This window comes from Hydra vulgaris, chromosome 12, assembly GCF_038396675.1.
Source record: "Hydra vulgaris chromosome 12, alternate assembly HydraT2T_AEP".
NCBI classification, from domain to species: Eukaryota; Metazoa; Cnidaria; class Hydrozoa; order Anthoathecata; family Hydridae; genus Hydra; species Hydra vulgaris.
In genome coordinates this window covers 9,122,184-9,148,496 of record NC_088931.1, presented here as the reverse complement: position 1 = coordinate 9,148,496, position 26,313 = coordinate 9,122,184, and the positions used below count along the sequence as shown (strand labels likewise).

Here is a 26,313-nt window from a genome sequence, read left to right as displayed (position 1 = left end):
ATAACTGCACCTTAAACTTTAAACTATAACTTAAGCTGTAAATTATAACAGTAAACTATGTTATTTTAAACTCCACCACACGAGAAAATTAAAGGATAATTTTTTAATATGAGAGATATGTTAAAAATATAACAATTATAAACTAATGTTGAAAAAATACAATTTTATACTGAAATTTTTTTTTCTTTTTCGCTATTAGATTTTTTTGCACTAATTTGAGCCCTGTAATGTATTTTCTCTCTCAGCTGATAAATGTGCCTCCTACCTAACATACCTATTATAGTCTTGCAAAAATGTTCTCTAGAGCTGTCGTCTATACTTTTAAAATTATTTAGCAAGTGCTTATCAAAGTCTTGTTTTCCAGGCAACTGGAGAGCGGCATCTGTTATCCTTATTTTCAAAAATTCTGGAGACGACATGACTTGTCTAACTACCATCCCATTAGTCTTTTTCCTATCATAAGCAAGGTTTTTGAGTCTTTAACAAATACTTAATCTTGAATCTTAAATCTAAGAACTTACATTCTGATTGTCAATAAGGTTTTCAATCTTCTCGTTCTACTGCTGGTTTATTAACGGTAATAACTGACAGGTTTTATTGTGCGTTAGATACGGAGAGGTTAAGGCTATTGCTCTCAACATTTCTAAAGCCATTGATAAAGTTTGGATTGCTAGTCTTCTTCATAAGCTCTTTTCTTATGGTGTTTCTTATGGAAGCAGTCTTCTTCATTTTCTGAAATTTTGGGGTTCTTTAAGGTTCTATTTTTGACCCTATACTTTTTTCAATTTACTTTACTGATTCCCAGAAGTTCTCACATCTTAGGTGGCATTGTTTTCATCCTGACTGTGTCTTTTAGACTGTTTAGTATCCTACAAAATTTATGATTTGGTCAATCACAAACAGCAGCAAGACCACTGGGTATATTTTTTTTTTTTTTTTTTTTTTTTGTTATTCACCTCCTCAAGGCCGAGAAGGCCACTACAGACGAGGAGGTTACTTAATAGTGGTTATAACCCTCTCTCAACTCTATAACTCCGAAACACGAACCTTGACGAACAAGGCCGCTGCGCGGAGAAACAAGTTGAGCGCGGTACTACCAGGGACGTGGTGGGGATCGAACTCGGAACCTCTCGCTTATGAAGCGAGCGCTTTACCACTACCGCATCTGTACAGGATGAAAAGTATAGTGATAAAAGGTCACTACAAATCTTATGAATCAATGAATACTGCAGCTTAGAGAATGTTATCGAAATAGGGAACCATTTCAAGAGTTAATGAATTCATATTTTTTTTATAACTAAGATTTTTTATTTGTGTTCAAAAAACAAGTAATAAGGTGGATAATATAAAAAATATATACATTGTATCTAGTAAAAACAATAAAGCTATATATAAATCAATATAGTTTCATTTGATAGTTAAGAGAATTACATAAAATTTTATAGTGTCTAATAATTTAGCCAAGGAATGATTTAAAGTTGCTTGTTGTTTGAATTTTTGTTATTTGCATATATATCTATATATAAAAATCTTATAAAATAACAAATATGTATATATTACAACAGTATATATACATATTATCTGCTGTATAGATACATACATACATACATACATACATACATACATACATACATACATACATACATACATACATACATACATACATACATGCATATATATACACACACCCATACATACGTACGTACGTACGAACATACATACATACAAAATTTATGATTGTTAAAAAAATTTTAAGATTGAGTTACATTTAATCATCTACAATCAAAACATTTGGTTTGTTGCTCATAAGTTTGAAAACTTTTCTAAAATTTATTTTTATACATTTTTTTTTAGCAATACAATTTAAAAGTTCATTACCAAAGTTTCCATCAAAATATCAGACCATTTGTATGCCCAAAAGATAAATGCAAAAAATCTTTTCATTTTCAGGTTGTATTTATTTATTTTGTTATTTTTATTTGCGAGTATGTTTAACTTAAAAGTTTTTTTGAATATATAAATATGATATGTGGTATACTAATTAATGCATCAATTTTCTAAAGTAGCTTTTTATATTACATTGTTTTTGTGTTACTTTTTTTTGTTGTTGTTGTTTACATTTGTTACTTTTTTTTTTTAATACTTATTATTTTTAATTAATTTTTTATTTATGTTACATTTCACAATAATTTCTAATTTTTTTTAACATAAATTAATAACTTTTTAATTTAAACAGAAAATAACTAATGATTTTTATTTCTTAAGATTTCTAATTATGTACTAAACATGCTTTAAGTAAATTTTATATGATTATATTGATATTTAGTTATATATTATAACTTGTTTTATATAATATGTAACTATGTATCAATATTATAACCACCTACTTTCAGTTTATCCATGTGAAGGTGTAAGTTTTTTAAAATAACTATTTTTGTAATTCTTTTTTTTTTCAATAACAAATTTTTTTTGTTATTAATACTGCAAGTTTCCCATTTATACAGATCATATCTATATGATGTGACAATACATTCCAAAAGTTGTAAAGCCATTCTGTAAACTATTAATGTTGAATGTTTCTGTTTTTTTTAAGTTCCTGTACTTTAACAAAATTCTTGAGAGTAACTCCACATATCAGACAAACCTGATTTGATTTCATTCCAGTTAATGTATTGAAAATATTACTATCAATTAACGCCATAAATAAACTAAAGTTCATTTGTATTTTTTTTTAATTTTAGACAAATAACTTGTCTCTAACTTATCTATTTGTCCTTTAATCTTTTTCTTTTTAAATGTCCTCCTTGAATTCCTTTATTTACTCAACCATTAATGGTCTAGAAAAGTTACGCAAAAAATAATTTTTTGATAAATAACTATGTAACAAAAAAAGAAATTTTTTTGTTACATATTTTTTTTATTTTAAATAAATAAAAAAAGAAATTTTTTTTATTTAATTTAAAATAAAAAAAATCTAACAATAAAAAAACAACAATATAGCAAAAAAGAAAAGAAATTTAACATAAAAAACAAACCAATTCACTATATGGTTTCTGTGACCCACTTTTTTGGCAAAAAGTAATTTTTTTTAAGGACAAAATTTTTTATATGCCAAAAAAAAATTTTGTGCCTTCTTTAAATAAACCCTTTAAAATGTAAATAAACTTTGTGTTTTTTAAAATTAATAACTTTGTTTATACTGTGCACTCAAAATAAGAATATCTCAGCTCAGTTCACAGCAAGTAAGCATATAGTGGCGAGTTAAATTAAAAGTACGTTACTTTTTTAATACTTAATATTTTTATATGCTATAAAGTAAATTATTTTTATACTGGTATGTACTTTTTTAAATATATAAGTAAATTAAAGTATTGCATATTAATTGTTAAATGTAAAAACTAATACATATTTTAAAAATTGAAGTATTGCATATTAATTGTTAAATGTAAAAACTAATACATATTTTAAAAATTAAAAGAGATTTTTTCTTCAATTTTTTTTTATTCAAATAAATCAAATAATTACTATATAAATTTATTATAAAGTAATAATAAATTAAAAAAATTAAAAACTGAAATATTGAAATGAAAACAAGTGTTCATATGTATCAAAAAAAAAATGTGGCTAAAATAAACAAACCACATCAACAAAATTAACTAACTATAAAAACAAAACAAAATTATAATACACAAAAAATGAAGAAAAAAAACCAAATTAATATTTTGTTGACAATCATTTAGCTTTTAACCATTCATTGATCCGTTTCGGCATGGAATTCACTAAATTCTTAGAAATATCTTTTGGAACATTATTTAGTAATTTTGTTACTTCTTCTTTCAGCTGGTCCAGATCTTTTATTTCAATTTTACCAAGATTGTGGTCTAACTAAGACCACAAATTCTCTATGCAATTGAGATCTGGACTATTGGAAGGCCAAGACATGACTTTAATGTTGTTTTCTTTAAACTATTGCTTGCAAATCTTAGCAGTATGTCATGGAGCGTTATCTTGTTGGAAGATAATTCCCATATCTTTTCGAAAAATGTCAATAGAAGGCATCAAATAATTATCCAATATGTCTAAATATCTTTGAGAATAGTTGCCATCAAATAGTTTGAAGCAACCTACACCTTCATAGTTCATGCAGACCCAGATGCCTATACTGCCACTACCTTGTTTTTTTCTATACATAGAACAATCTGGGCGCATTCTTTCATGTGGCATTCTTCTCAGCATTACTTGGTTTTTTCTTGAATCAACCTCAATGTTCATTTCATCGCTGAAAAGAACGTTGTGCCACATGCTCTTAGACCAAATTATATGAGCTAAGCACCAGTTTTTCCTTGCTTTCTGATGTTTTTTGATAGACTGGGTTTTTTACAAGCAGCTTGCCACATGTAATTATGTTTTTGTAGTACTCTTCTAATTGTCGAGCACTAGCAACAACACCAGAAGCTTCCTGCCATTTTCGTCTGTGATCAGTAGATGATAACTTTTTTTTTCTTTCACTTTGCCAATAAGTGAACGTTCATTTCTTTCATTTGAAATGCTGGGTCTTCCAGGACGCGGAATATTTTCATATGTATTGTATTCATGATATTGGTTGATTATTCTGCTAACAGTTGGATTGTTGTGTTTAAATGTTTTGCAATTTTTCTCATTGAGATGTTTTGTTCATTTATAGCTATGATTTTACATTTTGTCATATTATTAATAGTTTTTCCAGTCATTTTGATTTTTTTATTGCTGAAATTTTGTAGTTGCTTATTAGATGCTAAATTTTATATTTCATTTACACAAACTTTAAATATTTATAACAATTAAAAAAAAAACTTTCTAACAATAATTATTAATTTGCAAATAACTTTGCAAATTAATAATTATTGTTAATAATTATTGTTAAAAATTTGCAAATAACTCAAAGACAAACGCAATTTTGAAGGAATTTTGAAATAATAGAGTGGATAGTTAATTTTGGCCATTTAGATTATGAGGTAAGTGTTAAAAAAAAACAGATGATTAGCGCATCGATTGATACTTTTATGAATATCTATATTTATTTAAAAGAATATATGATACTCATCAATTTACACTTTTTATATTTGAAACGAATCAAACAATCATTGATTTATTATCAATCAAAGTCAAATAATATCAAAAAAATCATGGTGGACTGTTATTAATGACCAATACTGTATAGTATATCTTCCATAGATTTTTCCTAAATATTGAAATTTAAAAAAGAACTGAGCTGAAATATTCTCATTTTGTGTAAACAAAGTTATTAATTTTAAAATATGCTAAGTTTATTTACACTTCAAAGAGTTTATTTATCACTACATTCTGTCAAATTTTTATTAATTTGGTTAACAACTTTAGAAAATACTTTGTTATTATTGAAAATATATTTTTGTAAATTAAATAATCATTAGCATTAATACCTTGTAATCTTTTATTTCAGAACTTTGATAACCTTCCCTGTATTTCTGATGTCATATATCCAATAATAAAAATATTCTCATCAACCCACCAAAAAGTTTACATTTTCCTTCACACTAAGCAAAAGCATACTTACCACAATGAGACTAACATTAGTCAAGATGTGTAAAAAAACATAAACATTTGTTTATGTTTTTATAAAAACTTCCAGATTTAAGTTTAATTTTTTATTCTTTTCTTCTGCAATAACTGTCTGCAAAAACTGTCTGTCATAAAATTCAGATAAGAGTTTTCTTTTTTGATAAAGTATTTTTTCAAAATTTTCCTCAAGTTCCACTTTTCTTGAAGGATTTCAGAAGAATGTGTGATTTGAATTGACTTAAATTGACCAAGTTGAATAATTATAGTTTCACTTTCTTCAAACTTGACTTTACTAATAACTAATTAACCAATAGTTATAGGTAATGGTAACCCACCTGAATAATAAAATACTTTTAATGATTTAATCAATTTGTAAATCTAATAAACAAATTTCCAGTATTTAGATGTGTCTGGATTCCATGTTCAAGTTTCTTATAAATCATTCTTAAAACATTCAAAGTGAATTTTTTCTGAACTTTTTCAGAAGCATTAAATATACTTAGCAGGTTAACTTAGCAATTAAATTAGCAGATTGAATTAGCAAAATAACTTAGCAGAAAGATTTTTACATGCATTCATTTCAGTACATTAATGTTAAATTCTTCTCCCAATCGCACATACACATCCTAATCAAACTTACTGGTTTCTTTATTATTTTCATATGTGGAAATTTGGATCTAGCCTTTAAAAAAACTGTGTAAGCTCTAGAAAATGTTTCACAATTTCTAGAGCTTACACAACTAGATAATTGGGCAGATTACCATTGAGTTTTAACTATATTTGTCGTCTCTTTACTTTCTTTCAGTAAGTTTACATACTTTTTACATGTTGTTTATTTTTAAATATTGATTATTTTTAGAAAGTGATTTTTATTTAAAAAACTACATTAATTAATCATAAAATAGAATATACCTGTTGCATAACTGTACACAATAACTAATATCAATAACTGTAAAAATGTAAAACCTGAATATTCAGGTTTTACATACATTTTTATGTAAGCCTCTAATAGTTTCTAATAGTTCTCTAATGAATTTTAAGCATTTCTTCAAATAACAGCACAAATAATTTTCTGATTCAATAAATGGTTTCGTTTTTCTTTGCCTTTTTACTGTTTTGTTCAATAATATTTTAGACATTTTCTAATACAGTAATTTATGTTTATTATTAGTAACCAAATAAATATCAGGATTTGTAACATTCTATTCTATTATTTTTATATTATATTAAATATAATAATAGAAACGTTCTTAATAGGGTATTACAGAACAGCTTTTTTTAATTTTATATATGATTCCGTCAACAATTCTATAGAAAAGTTAATATCTTAAGATGACTATAATTTAATAGCCTGCAATACTGGGTTAACTATAACATATTTTAAAAGTGTTTATATTGACTTTTTATAAGGAAAACCTTTACTTTACAACTCTCACCACTCCCCTTTCATACAAATGTTTTCCAAAAGTTTGAAATCTTTTTTTCTCAAAAACGGCTACCTTTTAATCTTTAAGCTTCTAGATTCAGTATCCTGAAAAATCACTGATAAAAGTTCTATAAAAATATTCTAGGAACTCTGACATAAGACCTTATTTTTTTGACGTGTGCACAAAGTTGAGCAATTTAGTTCGTCCTACTAAAATAAATCTTGGTATAAAGCTGTATTGTTAGCTAAATATTCTTTGAAAAGAAATATAGACAACACTTATTAAATATACGTTTCTTTGAGACAGTAAAAAAAACTACAAAAAAGTTATTATACCAATCAATTACTTAAATACATAAAAAACGTGGCTCATAATGAAGGAGATTATATGTGAAAAAACAGCAATGGTTTTTCCAAAAATCCTTTTATTGGTTTGTGTCAATTATAAAGCATTAATTTATTCTCTATTAATGTATATTAATTAGAAGCAATTAGGCTAAAAATTAAAGTTTTGTTTTTTTAGTATAAAAAATGTTGTTTTCATAATTTGTTTAAATATATTCAACAATAAAATAATACAGCACAGATATCATTTATTTACTTGTGTGTATGCTTGCTATACTCTGTGCTGATTCGTGGTAGGTTTGAAGCTTGGACAGACTCGCCAATTATTTTCATTTCTCACTTGTAAAAATTCAAAATTGTAAACAGTAATGAACAAAACTTTTAGTCAATGTTTTTAAAAGAAAAGTATCACGTCATGTATCACGTCTCAGCGGCTCTAATACCATTGCTCGATCTTGTATCTACTTTGTGACTTGTCTTCCATACAATCCAAACTGTTATCTTCTAACATTTTTTACGACAGGTTTTTCCTCTTATACTGATACTACATTGATTCCTTTAGTAATTTTACTTAAAATTGTCCATTGCTAAATGTCTTGAATCTCTCTGCTAAAAATTGCGCCTTCCATATAATTATCTGAGTTCATGTGAATTTTAACAACTTTCCTGAAAACGAGCGTTATTTTTTTATTGCAAGAAACTGGTACCAAAGATTTTTAGCCAAATTTTTAGCAAACTAAATATATAAAAAAACTCAAGGACCACCTTGTCCTCTGTAGAGATTGCAAGAACCACTTTTTTTTTAAACCACAAATAAGCTTTACGCGTAATCTTGGTTTGATTCATATATTTTGAAAGTTCTGTGTAATAAATAATTGTATGTAGTTTTCAAGACCTTTACAAACGAGGCATTTACTTTTTTTAATCTGTTATAACCCTCTCTCAACTCTTTATCACTTCAATAACACAACTCCGAATCACGATTCTCGGTGAACAAGACCGCTGCGCGGGGAAACAAGTGGAATTTTAATGTTTGTTTTTTATTTTAAATCCCTTATTCATAATTTAATTTTTTGTAAAGATAGTAATTGTTTCGAAAAATTGGTTAGATGCCACGAAGTAAGTGACATAGCCTTAACCATGCGTGTTGTGGTTGATAGACTCAGGGTCTATTCTCGTCCTTATCGAGGGAGATGCTAACCGGCTCTCGGCTCATACAACACGCATTGAGTGTATGTGGGTATACTAAATATACTAACAACTACATTGATCATTCTTACTTGTGGTGTTGTTTTAATCTTAAAATTTATCTGTAGCATCTTTTGCGACGTCATCTTGATAATCATGCAGCAAATAAAGAAGTTAAGGTAATTATTTTTAGAATTCTTTTCTATATTAATGTATGTGTGTGTATATATATGTATGTATATATATATGTATGTATATATATATGTATATATATAGAGAGATATATATATATAGAGAGATATATGCTATATGTACACACTCAATATATATGTATATATATATGTATACACTTAGTATATATATGTGTATATATATATAAATTTATATATGTGTGTACGCTATTATTTTTTTATAAAAGACAAAATGAAAACTCAATAAGAGTTAATTAATTTCAATGGGAATTGATATTTTTAATTAATACACTAATATTTTTTCTTAAAAAACCAAGTGAAAACCCCAAAACAGTTAATTTCAATGGGAATTTAACGGATACGAAAATATAAATTTATGCTGCAGGAAATTCATTTATTCGGCGAAACTGGGTTTGCTCCGAGCGATCAAAAATGTTTTAAATAAATAAAGCGAGAAACTTTAAAATCATATTTCACTGCCTCTTGATAAAAGAAGATATTTCAATATATTATTGTTTTTTGCAATTGTAGGAATCCAAGAAGCCTAAACGTCCACGAGTGAAGCGAAAAGATAGGCTGATAGAAGGACTGACCGGTTACATGCCGGAGTTAGCAAGAAAGTTAACTCAAAAGGAAATTGAAGCTTATATGGAACATTTTGGTAATGGGCCTGACACAGACCCTGTTGAAAATGAGAGTTATACAACACAAGAAGAGATGCCTCCTTTGTTTTCTGAATTCAGTGTATCTTCTTTTGAAAGACAACTTGAGGTGGAAAACCAAGGACAAATTGAGTTTAAGCGTGTTGAAAACGCATCGGATGATATAACGACTATGACCACTGATATAGATTGCGACGATTTAAATTTAGTTCTTAAACCTTTCAAAGTCCCTTCAACTATTTTTAATGAAACTCAACCAAAATTGCATACTGTAGATTTTAATGACGAAGAAATGCGCTTACCTTTTATGGAAAATCGTATTTTTAATAATCCTCAGGCACAAAATTCACACTTAATTACATCGGTTGATAAAGTTTCAACTATTGAAAAATTAAATCAGATTATGAAGCAAAGAAGAGACGCTTGTTTTGCGGAATCGTGTTATTTGCAATCACTTACTGAGTCTGAATCTTCCGAGGATTCAGAAGAAAAAAAGAAAAGGCCACATATAATACAAAGGTGTTCGTAACTTGAACGAATAGAATCAGGATTTAAAACTATTTTGCATAAATTACCAACGACGCGGGCGATATTTTTTTCTAATACGAGTAAAATGTAGCGTTGTATGATTTGAGCATGAAAAATATTGACGAAGAAATGTGAAATAATTGTTATAGCTTTGATTTTGGTTATTTGTTTTCCGTGTTTCAATTTTTATTATACATCCGTATATGCGCGCGCAAATGTGTTTATTATAAATACTTAATCAATATGAAAAACGACATTTTGCGTATAATCAGCGTTTTATTTTTAGTTCTGATAAATTTAGAAAGGGACGCTGATTAAGTGTGAACTAACGTAAGTGCGATTTGCATTTCGCACTTATGCCAATGTTTGCAAATTTATTTGGCGCACTTATGCCGATTCGCATTTATGCTGATTCCTACTTATGCCCGTTTTTCCAACTGCTTCGCACTTATGCAAGTTCGCACTTATTCCCATTTAGAAATATATCATATAATCAAAGAGATAAAATAAAAGTGAGAAAGAAGTAAAAATACGTCTCTTTTAAAGAAACAGTGCTAGTAGTAGCAGTTTTTGATTATATACTGCAATTAATTTACAGGAATTATCTTTTTCCGAAATTCCGGATATTTCTTTCAACTTTTCCAGATATCCAAAACATTTTCTATTCATACAAGTTTAGGTATATATTTTTGTAATACATTTGTTTTTTAAGCTTTTTCACTCATTTTACCCAAACAGTTTTACGGTTTTTAAAACATAACCTGTATGATCCTATAATTTAAATTTAACCAATCATATTCCACTTTAAAAAAAAATTATCTTATGACGTTTCAAAACGTCATAAGTAACAGGTCAACAAAAAATTCTTTTTTTTTTTGTCGAGCAAGCAATTGATTTTGCGTAGAGCATTTCTCATTTTGATTTCAAATATGCCATTTATTTTGTATCAAATTTTATCAAATTGTAAATATATTTGGGTGCAAATCTTTAGTTTTTGTTGTAAAATCCTAAATATTGTCGAAAAAAAATTATTTAAAAGTATGTCAACCTGGCCTCAAAAGAAAACTTTTTATAAAAGTTTTCTTGACAGGAAACTATTATAAAAAAATGTTAAAAACTCTTTAAAAAATTTCAACTGAGTGTTTCTGAGCAATAATATAAAAAGTATTTGTTTTTATTACAAACAAATATCATTTCTAAAATCTCTATGAAAATACACTCGATTTGTAATATTTACAAGGTATCAAAAAACAAGAAAGTTCTTTCCAGTGATTTTCACTTAATTACTCTTTCTTCGAGAATTTGTTTTAAAATATCTCTGCTTTTTTGCATGTCAGCACTCTACTGCAATATTTCAAATCTAAATTTTTTTTATTGTCTGCGGTATTTTTCTCTTGGAAAGTGTTATTTTTTTGTATTAAATTATTAAAACTTAACGTCAATCCACGGCATAGCTCATGGATATCGGAAATAAAAAAGTGTTGAAATAAAGGGTTATTCAGCTGTGATAATCATGTCTGCAGTTGATTTATTCTTAAGAAGACGAACAAGTAAGTTTATTTTATTTGATGCAGTTTAAAATTTCCTGGATTTTAAATAACATTCATATTAGCGTTTCATTTTAGCGTATTCCTCCAAATTCAATCTAATTTTTTCATTAATGCTGTTCTCACAAACCTCCTTACCGTAAGTCAAGGTAGACACTGCCAACTATGTTTAAAACTCTTTTCAAAGTACACACTAAATTATACAATTTTATATGATCAAAAAAACTTTATGAACAAATTAAATTAAAAGTAATACAAAACAATAAAAACCAATTTTAATAAAATATTTGCTTGTGGGTTTATAAAAATAAAAAACAGCATTTCCACTTGCCTCGAGTTTATAGTGCTTTCTGTAACGACACCATTTTTCAATACCTGTGTTTTGATACTGAATAATTTCAATACCCGTATTAAACTTGTTTTTTTTTCAATTTATCATAATATGAATACAATCTCGAGCTAATAATAAAAATTGCATTAATTTAAAAAGCTTATTTATATAAAAATTACTGACTTTTTCATTTTTCATTTTTTTCTCCTTTGTAAAACGAGCTTGTGAGCAGGGCGTTCAGAGTATCATCCACAAGAGATGATTGTAATTTTGTGAAAATGTTGCCCACAGTTTTCATGTGCTCGTAAGTATTTTCCAAATATATGCCATGGTTTGCTCCTTCTGCCAAAAAAAAACTGCCATCTCATTACATATAATTTTTGATAAATTGTTCGAAATATTCAATCTTCCCTTGCTGTTAGATTTCTTATTTTTCAAAACTACAAAGTAAAGCTTTTCATTCAATGACAAGTTTACAGCGTTGTCAATAAAATCATTATTATTATATACTAAAATAAAATGGCTAAAAATTTTACTCAATCTCAAGTAAAAGAATTATTGGATATGCACGAAAACACTTTACTTAAAATATTCAATGAACGCTTTCAAAAGCTGGAAAATGACTTTTTAATTATAAGAGATGAAAACAAACAATTAAAAAAAGAACTAGATCAAACTAATTCTACTATTCAATTCCTAAGCGATAAATATGAAACAATGAAAGAAACATTAAACAACAATAAAAATAAAATATCATCTCAAGACAATTTTAAACAAAAAGCAACAAATCTTGAAAACGAATATCTTAAAGACAAAATGGCAGAGTTAGAGGATAGGAGTCGTCGTAACAATCTTCGGTTTGAAGGAATCGAGGAAACTGAAGGGGAAACGTGGAAAAACAGCGAGGAGAAAGTAAGAAAACTAATAAAAGAAAAACTAAATATAAACGAAGAAATACATATAGAACGCGCGCACAGAACGGGGAAGAAAGAAAACGAAGACGGCAGCATAAGAAGAAGAAGAACTGTTGTAGTTAAATTTCTAGATTATAAAGATCGTGAAAATATACTAGAAAATTACAAAAAGCTAAAACTATGGAACGAAAAGATTTACATCAATGAAGATTTTAGTGAACGAACAACCATCATTCGTAAGCAATTATTTATTAAAGCCAAAGAAATACGTTCGTCAGGTAATTTTGCCAAAGTGGTATATAATAAATTAATCACCAAGTCTTTCAAAAAGACTATCTGATTATCAAAAAAAAATTAAAATTTCAAGTTTTTATGTATACGAGTATATATGTATGTAATATGTACACATTTATGTGTGCATACATATATACTGATGCATATAAAAACTTTTGAATATTTTCGAAATAAAAAAAACATACAAAATGGATTCAACTTATCAAAATGATTTTGAAAAAATATCGAATTTATTTCAAACCAATACTTTTAATTTAGACTATGAATCTGATCCAGATATTAATTATTTTAATGAGATTAATGGATCAAAATTCGAATGCTCTTACTTTTATCCAGATAAAATTAAAAGCATATTAAAAAATGATAATCGTGATTATTTTAATATAATCCACCTTAATATCAGAAGTTTAAAAAAGAATTTTGATAGCTTTTTAAATATGATTTGTCAAACGGAATATTTTTTTAATGTTATTTGTTTGACCGAAACTTGGTGTACAGAAGAAGATTTTAAATCAAACTCTAATCTCCATCTTACAGGGTTTAATACAGTGTTTTTAGAGCGTAATATTAATAAGCGTGGAGGAGGAGTTCTTTTTTACATAAAAGAAAACATTGGGTATAATATTATAAGCGAAATGAGTGTTTCTGATGAAAATATTGAGATTTTAACGGTTGAAATATTAAACAAAAAATTTAAAAATATTATACTAAGCTGCTGCTATCGGCCACCAACTGGAAGAACTGAGTACCTAAGCAGTTATCTTGTTCATAATATAATAGAAAAAGCAAGTCATGAAAAGAAAAAAAATTATATACTAGGGGATTTCAACCTAGACTGTTTCCAGTACAATGAAAAACAAAACATTACAAAGTTTTATAACCATTTATTTGAAACGGGAACAGTGCCTATTATAAATAAACCCACTAGAATTACAGAGTTCTCATCCTCCTTAATTGACAACGTTCTTACCAACGACTGTTTCAATATAACGCTCAAAAAAGGTATTGTAAAAACTGATGTTTCGGATCATTTTCCAATTTTTCTCTGCTTAGGCGCTGACCTCAAAACAAATACGCACGGAAAAGTAACAATAAAAAAACGTATTTATAACAACAAAAACCTAAATTTATTTAAACAGCAACTTTTACATCAAGACTGGAGCTATATAAACTTTAATGAGAATATAAACATCATCTATAAATCTTTTTTTAATATATTTTATAAAATCTACGAAGCAAATTTTCCGTTACGAGAAATTATTCTTAACGCCAAAGACATTTCTTGTCCTTGGATAACTAGAGGAATAAAAAAATCCTCAAAAATAAAACAAAAACTCTATGTTAAATATCTTAAAAATAAATCAGACAAACATAAAAATAACTACACAGCTTATAAAAATCTATTTGAAAAACTCCGCAAAAAAGCCAAACAAATTTACTACTCTGACTTGCTTATGAAACACAAACATAATTCAAGGCGGGTTTGGCAAATAATGAAAGAAATTACTGGCAAACATAAAACAAGCACAAATTCGATGCCGAATGCTATAAAAGTAGAAAATAAATTAGTTACCGATTCAAGTGAAATCGCTGGCGAATTTAATAAGTTTTTTTCAACAATAGGAAATAACCTATCAAATAAGATTCCTTATGTAGGCAACAACTCTGTTGACGAATTTATATCGTCACCAAGTTCAACTATAAATTTTTCAAATCTAAGTTATTATGAATTTGAAATAGCATTTAAATCATTAAAAAGGAATAAAGCAATTGGGCCTGATGATATAAATGGAAATATTATAATTGACTCTTTTAATGTGATCAAAGATATCCTCTTCAAAGTCTTTGAAGCATCTATTACTCAAGGATCTTTTCCAGATAGTTTGAAAATAGCAAAAATAATTCCAATCTTTAAAACAGGTGATCATACAAATATAACAAACTATCGTCCTATCTCAGTTCTACCAGTCTTTTCAAAAATATTGGAAAAAATAATGTATAACAGAATATACACTTATCTTATTGATAATAAACTCCTCTATAAAAATCAATTTGGTTTTCAAAAAAATAATTCTACTGAACACGCTATTCTCCAAGTAACGCGCAGTATTGCCGACTCATTTAAGAATTCTCAATTCACACTAGGCGTATTCATTGACTTGTCAAAGGCTTTTGATACTGTTAATCATCATATTTTAATTAAAAAGCTGGAAAGCTATGGTGTAGTAGATAAAACCCTAAATTGGTTCAAAAGCTACCTAAGTAATCGCAAACAATTTGTTTATAATAAAGAATCCTCATCGCAAATAATAACGAATATAACATGTGGTGTCCCCCAAGGGTCCATACTTGGGCCACTGTTATTTTTAGTATACATAAATGATCTTTACAAAGCTTCTAACCTAACGACCGTAAATTTTGCGGATGATACGAATTTATTTCAGTCGCACGAAGACATAGATATACTTTTTAGTAAAATGAATTATGAACTAAAAAGAATATCATATTGGTTTAGAAAAAATAAATTATCTTTGAATACAGATAAAACAAAATTTTTACTTTTTTACCCAACATCTAAAAAAAAGAGAATCCAAAATATCTTGCCTGATTTATTAATTGACAATACAATCATAAAAAGAGAAAAAGTTATAAAATTCTTAGGAGTCATGATAGACGAAAACATATCTTGGCATCAACAAATTGATAATATTTCCATGAAAGTTGCTAAAAGCATTGGAATTCTATATAAAGCTAGATATATACTAAATAAACAACAACTAACTCAACTATACTATTCATTTATTCATTGCCATGTAAACTATGCTAATATTATATGGGGAAGCGCTCACAAAACCAAACTTAAATCTCTCTATCGGCATCAGAAACACGCAGCTCGCATAATTAATTTTGCAAATCGTTTTTCAAGCTCAACACCACTTCTTATAGAAATGAAAGTTTTAAATATATACGAACTAAATATTTTTAATATTTTATGTTTTATGTTTAAATGTAAAGAAAATGTATCTCCTAGAGTATTTACTAATCTCTATAATTTGAAACCCAAAAACAAATATGAACTTCGTTGTAGTAAAACTATTCAAGAGCCATTTTGCAAAACAAAAAATAACCAGTTTTGTATTTCTTATCGAGGTCCATTTCTCTGGAATAAAATAGTATTACCTAACTTTGATTTTTCTTTCAAGTGGTCTTTTCCTTCCTTTAAAAAGAAATTAAAAAAAATAATATTTTCAACACAAAATATATTCATCTATTTTTAGTATTTCAAGTTTATATGATTTAATACATTATTTTTGTTTACTGTATGAAGAATATAATTTATACAAAATATATTGAGTACTTTATATTATAATATTCAATATTGAGAATGTTATATACCCATATTATAAAATATTATGTTAAACTTGCTAAACATCTGAAGAGTATTATAACGCATATGTAATTTTTTAATGTACGACCTTCTTTATATATAGATTGTAAAGGGCTTCATGATAAGATCATGTGATCTTCTGGAAGTCCTACCAGTAATATATTCATTGTAAATTTACCTTGTTCATATTATTCTGGAAATAAAAAAAAAAAAAAAAAAAAAAAAAAAAAATCTGTTAATCACAATTACTTAAAAACTTTCTGCATTACAGAAGCTCCATCAGTAGTAATACATACTATGTCTTTATCGTAGTTCAGCATAAACTGTGTCAAAACTTTTAAACTAAATCAATGCATTTTTTAGCAGGCAGTGAACCAACAAATCTAGCTTATCCAAGGCTCCAAAACTTGTCCTCGTTGTGAATGTTTACATTTAAATACCAGCGATTTTTAATTGACGTCCATTTGTCAAATGTCAAAGTGAATCGCATTCCTTGCGATCGGAGGAAAAAAACTTACGAGCTTCTAGCGATGTTCTTAGTTCTGCTGACGTGACAAAACGCTTAAAGTCCGTTAAAGGCCGTCAATCCAGAAAAACTGCGGGCAACGGATTGTCGCATAAATATTCTCAAGTTTTAATTTTTTTTTAGTAATCTTCTATTAACATTGTGTTTGCATTAGCGCTATATTTCCGTTTCAACGTGCGCTTGGTTAAAATAGTAAGCATTCCATTTTAGAAATCAGCTGTAACGACTTCAAACTTTTCATTCTTTACGCTAATGCAAAACTCACTCGCCGGGGAAAGCAGAATAGTATCAAAAAAAAATTGCTCGAAAAACGGAATAATATCGAAATTTTTTTGATCAAAACGTTTTTTTGAGATTAATATCGAAAATCAATTTTAAGGAAATAATTCGAAAAAAAAATCGAAATTCATTTTGAAGGTATAATGCCAAAAATGTCTTTACTGAATAACATCGAAATTTGAATTTAGGAATAGTATCGAAAAACTAGGAAAGAGGTAGAACATACGAGGAGTTTTGCTGCATCAACTGACAAATAGATAGAACATGCAACGAGTGCTGCTTCATTGTTCAGGGTTTAGTTTGAGCATGCAGTTATTTAATTAATAAAAAATTGAATCATAATCAGTTTTTCGATTTTCGACATTATTCAATTTTCAATTATTTCGATGTTAATCATTTTCTTCTAATTTCGATCTAATAGAGCTTTTAGGATTTTTGATACTATTTCTTTTTTCACAACTTCAATTTTATTTTCGATATTATTCCGGAAATTTCCTTTTCGAATTAGTTAAGCTTGGCTGTTTTCGATACTGTTACTACTACCCACTCGCTTTAATGTTCTACATTAAACCAAGTGGGAAAAGAAAGACATATATTTACTTTTTAATTAACAAGTTTCATCTTTATCTAAATACTTTTAACAATAATTTTTTATAAAAAATCAATTTAACAACTTATTATTTCCTCCATCCCAAACTCTTTAGCGAGCTTGATTTTGTACTCTCATTAAAAGATGAACTAGCATTGTTTTATCGCGTCAGGAAGTTTTAAATACTTCATTTACTTTCGGGTTTCACGTAAAGGGAGCGATCGCATCTGCTATGTTACAAGCCTTCTACATTTATGTTTAATACCGGTATTGAGCCAAAGCAATACCGGTGCTTCGTACTTGAAAAAGTCCGTTATTTCGGTACCTGTACTTATTTTGGCTTTTATCAAGGAGATGTAGTTTTATAATATACATGTGTATAAAAAATTTTCAAAATTTGTATTATTTTGGTCGACTTCTTTTGACTTTCACTCTAACTTACTTAAACTCACTTATTCTTTGTCAACGAAGCAGGTGATGATGCTATTTAGTGAGCTGAATTTATCTACGCGGGCCCAGGTATTTGGCCTCTATATGGCATGTAACCAGAAAAAGATAAACCACAATACCCTATTACAAAAGATGGGTATTTTTATATTATCAAAAATGATAGCATAATAAAATCTACTTACATAAAATTTGATATTATTTATTTAGATCATTATGGAAATGTGATAGTTTTACTAATAATTGTTAAGTTTTTAACTGTAATGCTTCAATTTAACTGGTTAAACTATAAATTATTACAACCCTTGCCTGTTTTTTAGGATGTTAAAATAGTTATAACGTAAAAAAGTAATTTTTAATTCGTAATTTATAAATGTTTTGTGTTATTTTATTTCGGACGTTTAAAAATCGCTTATATAGACGAAAGATTGTTACAACAAAAATTAATACGTATTAACGCAGACACATTTCGATGGCTCCGCGCATAATCGGACTATCTGCAATCTCCGCTGAAAACGAAATTGCTTTATCAGCTATCTCCGTATAAAATAAAATTGGTTTATTTCATTGCCACTTGTACGAACTTTAGTTCGTTAGTATACGTTAGCTTAGACAGCTAAAGTTAGTATAGACGGCCATGGTTTATCTGCGATCTCCGCGTAAAACAAAATTGGACTATCTGCATTTTTGATAGCCACATTTTTGGACTATCTGCGTTTTTCCGGTGCATAAATTAAACACAAATCCTTTATCATAACTTGATTAAGTTTGTGAGTAATCAAGTAACTTTAATTAAGATAAATAGACCAAAATAGCTAATTTGCCTGGTTATTTACCTAGTATGGTAAAAAAGTATTGCTAAAGCGATCCAGTAATGACCAATTGAGCTATTTAGACGTTAGTCCGTACAGAAGCCCATCCTTGTTGTGCGTAACTTATTAAGTTTTGATTTGAAACAATTTATTTCTTTTTCGTTCCGAGAAGAAATATTGTCTGACCACAGTTGTAAATCTATGCTTAACCAGTGTAAGTGAGTGACCTCTTGTTCTTTTGTTTGATGCTAATTCAAATTTTTTTTATATAAAATAGTAGAAAACCCATGCAAAATCTTGTACACTTCTATTAAATCCAATCTGTTACTTCGTTTCTCAAGTGTCCATAGACCTAGTTTAAGTATTCTGTCTGCACACAATAGACGTTCTACTTCTATCATCATTTTACTAAAACAATGTTGAGTTTTTTCAATTAGTTTTTTATCTTTGACATAAAAAGGTTACCAAACAGATGTACAATATTCTATTTGTGGCCGAACTAACAATTTATATAGTTTCATCAAAATATCAGATTGTTTTTAGGCAATTGTGCAATTAAACGTTCCCAGAATTTTTTTTGCATTGCCATAAGCCTTGTACACTAGTTAGATGCTTTCAAATCATGTGATATTACAGCCCTAGGTCTTTTTCAGTTTCAGTTTCTTCTAAAATAACTCCATTTATACTGTATTCATAACCAATGTTCTTTTTTCCAATGTGCATAACTTTGCATTTCATAATGGTAAATTGCATTTGCCATTCAATAGACCACTTAACAAGCTTTTTCAGATCTTCTTGGAGTTGTAAACCACCTCTTCTGGTATTAACTTTCCAAAATATTTTGGTATAGTCAGCCAATTTTAATATATTGTTTGTCACACCGGTATCCAGATCATTAACATATATTAAAAATAGGATTGGACCTAATATTGATCCTTGTGGTATGCCACTAAGTACTCTCCTAAAAGAAGAATTTTTTCCATTCAAAGTTACTTGTTGAACCCTGTTAATCAACTTAAAATTTATTCATTGAAATATTTTGCCTTCAATTCCATGGCTATACAACTTTTTTTTGCAATCTTTGATGAGGAACCTTATCAAACGCTTTTGCGAAATCTAAATATATCACATCTACCCAACCACCATTGTTAACAAATACTGTAACCAATAATTGCCTAAAGAATCTCTTAGTCTTTAGTAAAAAAAGATGTAAAGTACTTATTAAATTCTTCAGTTGTTCCAGTAATTGAATCAATTTTAACACCACCTTTTTTTACCAGCAATCCAGCTTTGACTTTGTTTTGCTTCTAGCATAAGCAAAGAATGATTTACAATAATGTTTGATATTTTGCGCCAGCATTTACTCAAAGTCAATCTTTGCTTTCCTAATTAAGCGTTTGCATTTTTTATTCTCACTAACCACTACAGGATGTGATTTGTTTTTGTGTATAGAATATATTTTCATTTTTCTTTTGATTGCTTTGGCTACTTTACGAGTCATCCATAAGGTTTTTTATACTTGGGATTAGTGTTGATCAATCGTTTTGAAACGTATGTTGTTTCTAAGTCAAGCAATATTGATTTAAATGTTGACCAATAATCTAGGGTGCTTCCTTCAAATTTTAAAATTCAATTGATTTTTTGCAACCTGTCTAATGAAATAAATTTTCCTTTATTATAGTCAAATATGGTTCTAACATTTTTTTTGACTTCATGTTGAAGGTTATCATGGAATGATCGCTATCCCCAAATATATTGAGGTTGTGAATATGACTTACCGAATCATGTTCATTGCTAAAAACCAAGTCTAGAATGGCTTTACCTCTATTAGGTTCAGAAACATGTTGAATTCAAAATGGATCTTGAATGAATCTTGGACGAATTCACAGAATAGCTGAGTTTTCTGTGGAGCATCTAGTATAGCCAAACAAGTCAGCCCCTTCCAGTAAATATTGCCACAAAAATCACCCATCAATATTCATGTATGCTGACTTCGTGAAAAAGATCTCTTAGTAGACTATTCACTTCTTTACCAAATATATCAATATTTTTTGTTCTGTAGCCGACTCCAATCAGTAGATTGTCATTATGTAAACCAGTTATACTACACCTTATATGCTCAAGATAGTTAGACTTGGGTTGATATGCAATAGATTGCCATACTGCTTTGATATAAAGTAACACACCTTTCCATCGCTTTTTGACTGATCTATCATGCCTAAAAAGTATGTAATTAGCTAATTCAAGTTCAGAGTCCAATACACTTTCTGTAGCCCGACTCACAGTTATCCCAATAATATCTGGTTGTAAAGTATAGAAAGTTGCTTGGAATTCACTCATTTTATTAATCAAAATTCTTGCATTTAAGTACAAACATTACAGCTAGTTCGTACTAACGATGATTCATCAATATAATCAAATAACAGGGTTTCGTTATTTTGGTCAATTTTATTTGTGCAAACTCTATCAATTATATATTTCTCAAAAATTTCTTTAGCCTTATGGTTTTCATTTGTTCTCGTCTGCCTCTTACTAATTCAAAGTATCCATTTTCCCGAAACTTCTTTTGTTGTTTTGTTCTTTGCCTCTGTAACGAGAATTTTGAGATCTTCTCTTTTTTTTATTGTCAAATCAGGAGCCACTTTGATTGACTTATACTCAGTATCTGCATTTTTAAGTTTACTTGGATTCTCCATCACAAGGTTTTTTTGACTGTAATTTACAAGCTATACTAATAATGGTCTTGAACGATCTAATGCATTATTATCTTTTTTACCAAGCCGGATCACTTTAATTATATCTTCTTTAACAATATCCGAATTACACTATTTACACTAAAAATTTATCCGAATTACACTAAAATATCCGAAAAAAATATCCGAATTACACTAAAATATCCGAAAAAAATATCCGAGTTACACTAATTACACTAAAAATTTCAAGGTCAATTTTCTCGTCTTCTTGGTATCGTTCATCAGCTGAGGTACTGTTAATTTCCGGTAGTCTAAATAGTATTTTATTATGAATGTCCTTGTTCTGTATTTCATCAGCTTTTTCTTGATCTATTGTTCTGGTCTTTAGTTCATTATCTAGCTGTATAGAAATGACTTCAAACCATTTTTTCACTTGATACTTGACACTTTTGTCTATTTGAACGTCTGTTTTTTGGATATTAGAGTTTAATTCTTTTTGAATTTTGTTTATTTTTTTATTAAATTTTTCTAGTTGAATAGAAACTTCTAGACAACATTTATCGTCTTTCACCTTTTTTCTTTCTTCCATATGCTTGAAAAGTGATAGCTCAAAACCTTTAACTTTGCCTTTTAATCTCTTAATTTCCGTAATTATAATTACGGAAATTAAGGTACACTATAGTTTACCTGCACCAGAGATACAACCTATAAAGAACCAATGAGTCTGGTCATTTGAACTGATAACTTCATAGAACTCATTTTTTATCCCTACACACTTACAGTGATGCTACTTGTGATGCTACTTTTCACACGGTATACGTCTTTGCTACCTACATTTTTGGCACAAACACCACACTCATTTTTCTCGCATTTTTCTGTGGCTTTGTCTTTATCTTTAACTTCACTCATTGAACCTTTAAGGATTTTTTTAGCAGTTGCCATTTACAAAGTTCTTATTTCACAATCCTTAATGACAGGAGGGCCAAGAGCCGCCGAGAGCCTTCAAGCCGCCCAGAACAAACCATTTTTGGCCCCCTTATAGATTTCGCTTCATATATATACTTAGCATAGAAGAAAAAAAAATACATTATGCCTATATAGCTACTTTAACTTTATTTCATTTTTTGCTAACTAACCACAGCATAAACAATTCCTAATTTTAATAAAATTTTCGAGCTTTATTAGAGGCAAAATTATAAATTACTTCATCATAAGGCAATGATTTTGCGAGATTATTCTCAATAGACAACATCATAAGATTTGAAAGTCGCTATTGTCCCATGGTGGCTCTGAAGTGGTTTTTTATAATCTTAAGTTTACTAATAGATCTTTCACCCTCAGCAACGGATATTGGCATTGTGTGAAAGATGCGCAAAAGTATGCATATCGACGGAAAAATTGGTTGTAAGTCTTTGGAATATATTTGATTTAAAAGATTGAGAGAGTTGCCTCTATTGAACAAGGAAGATGCTTTCAACAGGTCAAAGTGACAAATTTCCTCAACAAGATCATCTTCTTTAACGTCATTTGAATAGAATTTCGCAAGTTGACGAGCGTTGTCATCTTGTGAAGAAGGGTCTTCAGACTGAAGCCAGATAAAGGAAAACTGAGAAAAAAAACTTTTTCATTAAACCTTGATCGAATTTGTAGAATTATGTGGTCCAATGCCACGTTGAAAATATTTACTTCAAAATTCTTTTCTGTATCGTCGAGGTAGTGGGCTGTATTTGATGGTTCCTCGTAAAATTTTTTCACTCTTCTTGTGCGTTTCACTTTAAATTCTGTATCAAAGTCTAGGTTTCTAGCCGCTAGCTATGCTTCAATCAAAATACAATTCCACAAACAAATGCAACCTAGGTCATCTAGAAGTTGTTGAATGAGGATGACTTCTTCTTCAATGGTGATTGACTCCGACTGGAGACATCGACTAACGCCATCAATATTTAGCAGTGTCTTAAACCAAATGGTCAGGAGAACTACTGATTCAAATGATTTAAAATATTTTCCCAACGATTTCGCTTGATTTAGCATGTCCGCAGTTAGGTCAAGTTGATTAACGGTTCTATCCAAAGCAGCAATGATTTCTCGTGGTTTTTTCACTAAAGGTTTTACAGCTGCAATGTGGGCTGACCATCTAGTATCTAAGAGCTTGTGAAGTGATAAAGCAGTTTCATCAAGAAGAATTTTCCGTCTTGCTGGGCTGCAACTAAAGAATGCGTAAAGTGCTTGGATATTGCCAGAAAACGTTTTGATCTCAGCGCAAGACTCAGCAGCATGAACTCCAGCTAAATTTAAACTATGCGCACAGCAAGGAATGTATAAAGCGAACGGATTTTTTTCCAGTATATGAGCTTGGGCTTCATTATAGATTCCAGCCATATTAGAACAATTGTCGTATCCTTGGCCTCTCAATTTTTGTAAATCGAGATTCACTTTTTCGCTAAAACATTGCAAATTAAATAAGCAATATCGGAATCTTTCTTTTTCTCCATATCTTCAACGCAGAGAAATCGTTCTTTAACTTCCCAAATCATCTTACCCGAGTTGAATTGCACAAATCGAAGAATAAACGTGATTTGTTTGGTTTGAGATACATCTGGGGTCCCATCGGTAATTATTGTAAAATATACGGCATCTTTTACTTCTTTTACAACTGCTTCTTAAATTAATATAGCGCATTCGCTGATGAATTCGTTTTATGATTGCCAGGAGAGATACTGAGCTTGCATTCTGGTTCCCTTATTTTGATGACGAGCAACTGTTTCAAGATGATTCTTTAATGTTTCGTTGTGACGAGAAATAAGTTCAAGGCAACTTAAAAAGTTCCCTTTCTCGTTCTTCTCCATCGACGAATATTGCCCTAAAACAATAAATTCTACGTTAGTTAAATGTATATCATAGAAGTTCTGTAATGATAAAGAACTTATTCTTAATTATTTAGAGTTCTGGCCTAGAATATTTACCTCTAAATGATAAGTTGTGAGATGCTAAAAATAAAGTCGCATCTAAAATACGATTAAGTATTTCACGCCATCTGGCTACTTCATTTCCTAGTGCCTTTTGGAACACTGAGTCAATTCTGTGCTGATTGAAAAGTGCTGAGTGCAAAGTCTTCCAATTGAGATAATGACTTTGATGAACTGAGTTGCTATGATGACTTTTGATACGATTACTCAATTTTCTCCAGTCATTTCTTATTCCTCCATTCCAGCGAAGAAGAAGAGATCGATCCCCATTGGATCCGGAATCTTCACATCCAAATAAAGAACACGGGAAACAAAGAAGTGAGTTAAACGATGGGCTCCATATCAAATAATCTCTTTAAACTTTTTCTCCATTAGGCAATGCAATGAAAAGAACTTCTTTTAGGAAGGCCCTGTTATTAGACGCAATCATCATTATCATCATACGATATATACATATATATATATATATATATATATATATATATATATATATATATATATATATATATATATATATATATATATATATATATATATATATATATATATACATATATATATATATATATCTATATATATAAAGGGCAATGTGTGTGTGTGTGTTTGTTTGTTTGTTCTGTATAGAAATCCAAACCGCCCGACCAATCTCGATGAAATTTGGCATGGGGTAGTCCTCGAGGAGGAAAAGGTTCTTAGCTGGGTTTTGACCCCGTACCCCAACCCCCGGGGTCAAGAGGGCCCAAAAATGGCCCCCCTGACCCCGGGATCAGAGGGGCCCATTTTTTGGGCCCATTTTTGTGTACAGATATCAGGTAAGCCAGTTTAAATATTGGCCTGGGCAACGCCGGGTAACTCATGCTAGTATATATATATATATATATATATATATATATATATATATATATATATCGTATATATATATATATATATATATATATATATATATATATATATATATATATACATATATATATATATATATACATATATATATATATATATATATATATATATATATATATATATATATATATATATATATATATATATATATATATATATATATATATACGATATATATACGCAAGCTCATCAAAAAATTATAAACTCAATCTCAAAAAGCTAATGTCATAAATCAATATTTCAATAGTTAAATATAAATCTTAAACATGAATTACCATAAATAAGTTAATCCTAAAGAGTTGAAAAATATTTACTATTACTTTCTAAATTCTGAATAGAATTATTTCTAAATTGTATTCACAGTTTGTTATTGCTCATTATCAGCGTTTACGTTTTTTTTACTTTAGTCTGATGAATGCGAAAATCTCAAGGGACATTTTTAATTTAATAGCGTATAGAGTACGAAATCAATGATGAGTTCGTATTTTAAAATTTTTTCGAGGAATTAAAAATAATGATATAACGCGAGTAATATATACATTTCAATTATGGCATTTTAAGATTAAAAAAACTATTTTTATTTTACTTCGGCATCTGGCGCCCCACCGATATCTGCCGCCCGGGACAAACTGTCCTTTAGTCCCCCCTTCTCGGCGGCCCTGTCCGAGATATCCTTGATCTTCATCTTTTGGTTGAGTTGGAAC

General features: G+C 28.9%; 1 protein-coding gene, 1 long non-coding RNA gene and 1 other non-coding gene across 3 annotated transcripts in view; 1 reads left to right on the top strand and 2 right to left on the bottom strand.

Moving 5' to 3' along the window:
* Positions 1-10,066, top strand: part of LOC101235213 (transcription factor IIIA) — a 59,502-nt gene extending 49,436 nt beyond the window's left edge. Inside the window, exons 9-11 of the mRNA XM_065811462.1 lie at positions 1,855-1,950; positions 8,668-8,718; positions 9,262-10,066. Of these exons, the coding sequence (XP_065667534.1) occupies positions 1,855-1,950; positions 8,668-8,718; positions 9,262-9,921 (807 nt within the window). The 3' untranslated portion in view covers positions 9,922-10,066. The remainder of the gene's footprint in view (positions 1-1,854; positions 1,951-8,667; positions 8,719-9,261) is intronic.
* LOC124808338 (U6atac minor spliceosomal RNA) lies at positions 8,448-8,574 on the bottom strand. The gene has a single exon (XR_010642828.1). It is a non-coding gene; the product is annotated as a U6atac minor spliceosomal RNA (small nuclear RNA).
* Positions 10,067-21,833: 11,767 nt separating the features above from the next.
* LOC136087859 (uncharacterized) lies at positions 21,834-25,994 on the bottom strand. The gene is made up of 3 exons (XR_010642129.1): positions 25,885-25,994; positions 24,704-25,116; positions 21,834-24,600 (listed from the first exon to the last, which is right to left on the bottom strand). It is a non-coding gene; the product is annotated as an uncharacterized LOC136087859 (long non-coding RNA).
* Between the last annotated feature and the right edge of the window lie 319 nt (positions 25,995-26,313).